Source organism: Lutjanus erythropterus, chromosome 17 (genome assembly GCF_056507025.1).
Source record: "Lutjanus erythropterus isolate fLutEry1 chromosome 17, fLutEry1.hap2, whole genome shotgun sequence".
Lineage (NCBI taxonomy): Eukaryota > Metazoa > Chordata > Actinopteri > Lutjaniformes > Lutjanidae > Lutjanus > Lutjanus erythropterus.
Window position 1 is genome coordinate 17,620,630 of NC_139333.1, and position 8,149 is coordinate 17,628,778.

The window sequence follows — 8,149 nt, forward strand, 5'->3', positions numbered from 1 at the left end:
AGTAAATTAAAGAAAAAATGTAATTTATCAAGACTTTGCTAAATATCTATCATAGATACATAGATTAAGGGAGATAAGTCTTGCCAGCACAGCATTTAATCATAGTTGTAATCAGTCACGTTTTAATGGCTCTTTGTATGAATTTGTGCCCAGCTTTCATCTATATCTCTATATTATGATTTCCTAAAGTGCACTGTGATAAATACATGGATAATAAAAAAAAATACTCATTAAATTTATTTGGACATATAAACCAATAATTTCAACTTCTGTTTACCTGTCATAACAAAAACGCATTTGAAGGTGGATAGATAGCTGGGTGGTCCATGTATCATCGGTTCATTCAATTATTCAATTCAGTCTGGCAAACTAAAAAACAAAAAACAAGCGTAAATTTTATTTATTTGTTTTTTTGTATTAATTAAATATTGAAAAAAAGATGTTCGTTTCGGACCATAGATAGATAGATAGATAGATAATTTAGTCATTTATTATTTATTGCAAATGTCTGTACACTTGCAGGTCTTGCACATACAAATGGAGTGACACAATATGTGACAAGGTACATGTGGCTGCATGAAATTAGCATATATGGCACTGGAAAATCATTCTTTAACCAGAATCAATTCTGCAATGATCAAACTGGGACAAACACTTGAACGTGAAACCCAACCACAAATCTGGTATTGATATACTACAGCCAATCTGTTGCATTCTGCAGTGATCCTGCGGTTATGTGCACTTTACATAAAAAACAGTTTACAAACAAATTATTGAAAATTCAAACCCTCCACATAAAATTGACCAAATAACTTTCATTCATCAACACCGTTCACATTCACAGAGCCTAATTAGATGATATTTATAAAGAGCTTGGCTGGGCATACCACTGGCATTAGCAGTTTCAACAGTAATGGAGAAATACAGCAACTGGTCCACACAACACTGTGTTTTGAGTCAGAAGATTGCATTAAGAAAAAGCAACACTGTACGATGTTTAAGTTAACATTCAAGGTCTTTCAGTGCAGGAAATACAATTAATTCAACTGCATTAATAAGGGGCAGTTGGGTTTTTATGGCACAGTTGGGAACATTTAGAGAACCATGCACAAAACCATGTCAGCCTCCAGGTTTGATGCATTTCACATATTTCATAGTCTTTCCTCAGTGTCCATGTGTGAACATGTGCTATAATGTGCTATAAGAGGCAATGCAAATTCTGACAGAAAAACAAGGGTAAAACAAACCAAACTACAATCAGAAATGGATCTTCTTTCACCAAAAACGACTTCTCGTCATTATTATGGTTTTTCAAGTTATGGAACAACCTGGGAAATCAAATAAAACTAATTATGACCAGCTGATTTTTTAAAATAAATAAATCATATATGTTTATACACATATGATGGAAAGGCAAAATCCTACAATCTATTGAAGTGCACATATTTTAGTGCAACACTGTATTAAGCAGGTTTATGTTTTAATGACGGGGAAAATATAATCACTAAACACCCTACTCCAGAATACGTGCTTTGCTCAATACTTAATTCTTGCTACAAAGGTTCTGATAAATGATTGTCTATTTCAATTGGGCCACACACCACATACACTATATACAATCAATATTTAGATATGTCAATCCCTACAGTGCAAAAAAGGGTGGAAATTGGAGGTAGAAGAGAAACAAGATGCAAGCAGCAGCAAGAGGAGTAAAAAGTTAAAGCTGATTCATCTTTTTTTTTTCAGCTGGTTGTTACAGTGAGTTCATGATCCCCACACTGATCAAACTTACATCACAATAAATGTAGACATCATTTACTTAGCTAAGTTTACACCTCAACACTCCACCAAGTTTCACAGAAAAGTGTCACTGAGAATTGTCATAGATTTATTCTAACTTGCACCACAACATGTTGACATCATTTACCTGTGAAGACAGACAACGTAAGCTAAGTTGTTTAGCAATGAAACCAACTTATTTTTTTTCCCCAGAAAATGCAGCAGCACTCACAGTATCATTCACTAGCAGAATAAAAGTAAGGCATAAGCAAACAAGGTAAGGCCAAAATGATTATGTAAGACTAATAATTAGGAGCCTGTCTGGTTAATTCTTTTTTTTTTTTTTTTTCCCAACATCAGCCCCAGGTAAACCCATGCAGACACTTCACCTCAATAAAGGCAAAAACAAGATAAAGTTGCTACAACAAGGCATTGATCAGCAGATTTAAGAGATGGTTTAGATTATTTGAAGTGGGCTGTATGAGGTACTCATCATTAGTCAGTCAGGAAGTTCAGTCAGGAGTACCAGCACGGAGGCTGCTGTGGACAGGGTCAGCAACAAGAAGTATTTTACCCACTTAAAAAAAAGGAATATGAATTTAAGTGTATGCTATATTTAGAATATTTTCACTGCTTTACTTTGCAATCAGACAGCCTTTTCTGACAGGAAATGGTTGTCATATAAACCAAATATTGCCTTTTCCAAACCAACCAAACTCCATAAGCAAAATCAGTCATTTTACCCCAGAGAACACAGAAGTAGCTATTCACTCTGTTAGTTTCTTTATGTTACTGGGAATCCAAACTATCTTTTTAAAACACCAAAGTCAAACAATAACACTAACTAACTAACAGATCAAGGCAGCAGAAGACCAGCAACTCCTGTGTTGTGTGAAGTAAAATGACTGACTTTGCCTATGGAGTTTGGTTAGTCTGGAGAGAACAACATTTGGCTTATATAATGGCAATTTCGCAGCAAAAAAAGCAGTCTGATTGCAAGGTTAAAGTGGTGAAAATACATTAAATATGACATACACTTAAAGTGATATTGATTTCATAAGTGGCTAAAATACATTTTGTTGCTAACCTCGTCCATAGCAGTTCATTGTTTAGCTTCCACGCTGGTTCCTGTCATCTACTGTAGCTAATACACTGACTGTTGATATGTACCTCATAAAACCCTACATCAAATCATCCACACTATCCCTGTATGTGCAGAACATCACATTCATGCAGCTTTCTGTCTCAACATTCGATCTGAGACTGCAGCTGTCTTCGCAGAGTGAGGTTGCAGCGATGGACCTGCTGCATGTGGTCTCGCTGGCGAGCCAGATTCTGGGGCACGGCGTATTGCTGATGGCCGTACAGATACTGGTATGGGATGCGAATGTGGCAGGCCGCGGCCCGGCAGCGTGGCTGAGGTAAGGGCGGCAGCAGCATCCAGCGCTTCCTCTCTGCACAGAAGCGGTAGGCCTCCTTGCGGTACTGCTTGTCCATGCTGTTGCTGTTCCTCCACCCGCCGATGATGAAGATGTCTTCACCCAGGTAGCAAACAGCAGCACCCTCCATGCTGAGGACCTCTGGAGGGAGGCTGTCGAGGATGTCGTCAGAGATGTTTCTGCTTATTTTCTGCTGAGCAGCCTCAAACGTCACCTCGTAGCTCTTGGCGCAGCAGGAGGCTGTGTGGTAGAAGTTGGTGGATGCAACCGCCATTTGAAAACGACAGTAATTATCAATGAGTGGCAAGGAGTCCACTTCCTGCCACTTGTGACCCTCTGTATCGTAGCAAGTGGTCAAAATGCTCAGTCCATCCTCACTGTCCATGTCCACAGGCGTTCTGGCCATCACATACACGTAGCGATCCTCCACACTCACCGTCTTTACATCTCGTAGTATCTTTGGCGCTGGATCGAGGTTGTGCCACTTGTCCTGCTCAGGCTCGTACACAGTGACATCCTTAAAGCCTGGACTGAAGTTGCCATGACCGCCGATGCTGTAGAGGATGTCTTTGACACATGTGAGGCCAAAGGAGTGCTTACGTGTGGTCAGGCTGTTGACTTGCTCCCAAGTGTTGAGTTTAGGGTCATAGCGCTCCACCGTCTTGGCGAAGCCTGGCTCCATGGAGCCCGCCACGTAAATATGGCTGTCAGTGACTGCGATGGCATGTCCGTCGAGGTGGTTGTGAATGTGTGGCAGGTTGACCCAACGGTCCTCGGCCACAAAGTAACCCACACACTCACTCAAATAGTCTCCGCCCTCTGAAACACCACCAACGACCATGATTACATCCATGTTCTGGCCGAAACGTGGCTGGATTGCAGCGGTGTAGGTGGCAGGGGGCTCTAAGTCAGCTGACTTGAGGCTCTCAAGGCGAACAGCGTGGACCTCAATGGCATCAGACACCAACTGGCAACAAGCTGCATTGTTTGCCACTAGGGGCTCCTTCCGCACCACCCGTATCAGGTAGGTCGGAGCAATCTGATGCAGCCTTAAGAGCCTGAACAGCTCCTCAAAATGCTTCTCTCGCTCCTCTGTGTTTTGGTGCACCCATTTTACGATGGCCTCAAACAGCTCCTGCTCAGAATCGACAGTGATCTCAGAGTCTGACAGCCAGTCCCGCACCAGGTGAAACGGCAGCGTGTAGAACTCCTCGTTGCAGATAACTCGGTGGAAGTTTCTCCTGATCATCTTGGCGGCTCCCTCGGCGAGCTGGTCCAGTGTGTACATGTGGGCAAGGCTGTGCACCGCCACACAGTTAGACAATCTCAGCTTCTTCATCAGAAACTCTCCACAAAAGTTTTTCAGCTGCGCCAACAGGAACCTGTGTGAACATGTCGGAATTATCAGACCATGAATGAGTAATCGGAGGGTTTAAGTAAATAAATATAAGGCGTCACGGACTTGCAGGTAATTTCAGGGATTGGGACGTATTCAGACAGGATGAACTAAAAGTCTGCATAAAGTACAAACAAAAATTGGATATCCATCCATCAAGTAAAAACTCATGTAATAAATCATGTGGAAACATGGATTTCCAAGAGAAACCACAACACTAAACTCTAGTGGTTTCCTTTTAAATTTTTGTACTGGCGAGACATTTTGCCTTGTCTCTTGCAGCATCATGCTTTTATAACTGCATATGCACATCTGTAGGTATTCTTACTTGTTCTTTTTTTTAACTTGATTGTAAAGAATATCACTTGTTTCCTCGGTTTTTGTTTATCCCTCCTACCAAACAGCATCTACTTTTGGGGCCATATGTGGCAGATAACTGGCTGGGCTGATTAAATTTTTCATATACACCTCAAACTGCTGCTTACAAATATCATTAAAGGTCCAGTGTGAGAGATTTAAGGGGATCTCTTAATTTAACACAGAAGAAATGTAATGTAATATTCTAGGGATGTAACAATATATATTGAATATCTTAGTAAAAGTGTCTTAATTCTGTACTGGACTGTGATGATATCTACCATGATATTACATGTTTGCATTTTTTTTTTTATTTTAATTTAGAAATAGACTGCTAATGACTGCTACATCGTTTTTGTTTTGCAGTTGTGCATACATAATTCAAATTCAATTTTTTTTTATTTTTATATAACAAAAACACTGCATGTGTTTGACTTATTATTCAATAAAGGACATTTTTGCATGCTGTTTAATTTTTATTTTTTTCAGTTAGTCATTTGTTAAGCTTCACTAGTAACATCTCCAGTGTGAATATTAAAATCAAGAACTTAAATATATCAACTTTGGCTTTTTTGTGTGTGTTTTTCCTATTTAATTAGTTAATTAATAATGATATAATCATTAGTTGCAGTCCTGTATCACATAGTCTGGTCATGGATCATCATTTATCACAAAATGTAGGCATTTGACTGGTAATTTGGCTCATATTCCTGCCAATTGCACTTTGCTGACTAATGTTCTTGTGCTGAAAACATGCAGACTTGTGAGGGTGCCAAGTTCAACAGGCGTGTGAGCTCAAAACAAGTCTCACCTGCTGGTACAGTTTAATGAATGTACAGACAAGGTGTGGCTCAAAGGACAGCTGCACAAGACTTCCTTGATTAAAAAAATGGAAAGTTGATTTTCTTATTTTTATGGTTTTAGAAATTAAATTACCTGTCAGCCAGTTCCAGCACCTCATGCACATTGACTGTGGTGACCCTGATCTCTCCTGTGTACATGAACTGTATGACTCTGTCCACTGTCTCTGGATCTGGTCCTGTGGTGGAGCTCCAGTCTTTCAGCTCCACTCTGCCGGACTCGGACTCGGAGAACTGTCCGCCCAGCAGCAGGGTGAAGTACTGCGAGGCTGCGGACAGCACGGAGCGGTGGGCGGAGAAGGTGTGGACCCTCTCCTCCAGCCGACCACCGGAGCTGAAAACCAGCGTCACGTCGCAGAACAGCCCCGCCTTCCTCTGCTCGTTCTGCCGCCGGGAGAGCTCTGAGCAGTAGGCCGAACAGGTGAACTCCTCCTCGGCCTCCTCCTGCTCAGGTTCCCCGCTGTCACCTGTCCGCGGTGCAGGTGCTCCGCCGCCCCGGCTGCGGTCCTCCCTCTCCGGCCCCGCTGCTGCTGTCGCTGCCATACCGCAGCTGGAGAGACTCGGAGGAAAATTAAAGCGCTCAACTATCTTTGGGAAGAATTCATAGGCGCAATAAATGACACACGCAAATAAACAGTGAAACACTGACATGCATGCGCAGCGTCCAGGTTCTCGGCTGGGATCGGTGCTCACTTCCGTATTTAACAATAATCCAAATGTTCTGTTTCTGCTGATGGGATTCAATGGGAGGCTCCCAGACTCAAGCTAGTATCTACTTCCATACAGGAGACACATAACCCTGACGCTAATTCAGAAAAGTCCGAGATGTTAGCGATGTTTTTATGTCAGTATGACGCATTAATACGTCTTTATTTTAGCGAAATATAACTTTATTTAAGTCGCGCATGCGTGTTGCGACGTATCTAACTGGTATTATGCACTTTGGCTGTTGCACCCTATGAAACACCTGCTTAATAACTGTGATATATCTTATAAATCATACATTCACTCCATGAGTTATCTTATTTTAAGTAATGAATGACTAGACGTACCAACACTAATGAGAAGCATTTTCTGTATGTTTGATTATTTTTCTTAATTTCTTTTTCTCAATTAATACAAATAATAAAAGGAGAATAAAACTAACTAATTAACTTTAATTACAAGCTACAGTCTGTAAACCGAAACGAAACTGATTTAAAGACAAAAACAAATATATATATATGTATGTATGTATGTATGTATGTATGTATGTATGTATGTATGTATGTTTTGTATTATAATAATACAAAAAAAATACAAAAGAATTAATTTGTTTTTATGCCAGCTGAACATTTAAAACAGTCATTTTCTCTAACTCTTTGGGCAAAGTCTAAACTGTTGTTTGGACTTTAGTCTGAGTTGATTATCTGTCAGAAGCCAGTATTCCAGTTAGTATTTGTGCTTCAAATCCTGCTGCTATCAAATTATTACTAAAGTATTAAAGAGTTGGTAATACATAAATACAGATGAAAAAAAATATACTTTCGATAAACTTAATTTGAGTCATGCTAATGTGTGCAAAATTACTTTAGGCATCAATAATTCAATTGAACATTTCAACTAATATTCTTAATTGTAATATTCTTGCATTTTCACATTTATTTTTAGATTTTTTAGTATTATCATTTATGTGTGTTGTACATTATAGTTATGTAGTGTAGTAAACATATTTTTAAGATTTCATAATTTCTATTTTTCTGTCTGTATACTGTTGTTATATATTGTAGTATAATGCAATTTTTTACATCTTAGTTCTATTTTCTTATCACTTCTTTATGCTTATATTTCTATTCTTGCATGGGAACAACTGTAACATAACTGACTTTCCACCAGGATCAGTGAAGTATTTCTGATTCTGATTCTTTAGTAAAATATTTAAGCATGCTCCAATGTACAGTACATCACCATCACTGCTCTTTAATTAAAATTTGATGCATTCTGTGCATTTGACCACAGTGATGAGCCTAGAACACACATCCTGTCACATAATCACCTCTGTTCACAGATGACAACAACTTCAAACATTATACACTTCGGCCAAAATGAAAAGTAAAACAAGAGGTTCTTTATTATTATCATTATTATTATTATTATTATTATTATTATCATACTATTATATGACAGCATATTACAAAAAACAAAGCATTTTTTCACAGTTAAATAAAAACAGCAAAACAAAGATCAAACACAGCAGGCCATACAATGGGCAGATTTTAAAGCGTTTTGAGTTGTTGTCAAGTCTTCAGTGAAAGTTGGATTATTCCTTTATTACAGAC

At 39.2% G+C, this 8,149-nt stretch overlaps 1 protein-coding gene across 1 annotated transcript; it reads right to left on the reverse strand.

Annotated features, from left to right (window-relative positions):
* Window positions 1-2,401: 2,401 nt before the first annotated feature.
* On the reverse strand, window positions 2,402-6,881 carry klhl11 (kelch-like family member 11). Its single transcript, XM_084740868.1, has 2 exons — window positions 5,908-6,881; window positions 2,402-4,600 (listed from the first exon to the last, which is right to left on the reverse strand). Exons 1-2 carry the CDS (start codon window positions 6,480-6,482, stop codon window positions 3,025-3,027), a joined length of 2,151 nt encoding a protein of 716 aa, XP_084596994.1. The 5' UTR covers window positions 6,483-6,881; the 3' UTR covers window positions 2,402-3,024.
* Between the last annotated feature and the right edge of the window lie 1,268 nt (window positions 6,882-8,149).

Bases quoted from the DNA above. Each gene is read 5' to 3' on its own strand.
- klhl11 (XM_084740868.1), bottom strand. From the start codon at position 6,482: ATGTCAGTGTTTCACTGTTTATTTGCGTGTGTCATTTATTGCGCCTAT. The intron at 4,601-5,907 runs GTAATTTAATTT...ATGTTCACACAG, and splicing joins GTGCTGGAACTGGCTGACAG to GTTCCTGTTGGCGCAGCTGA.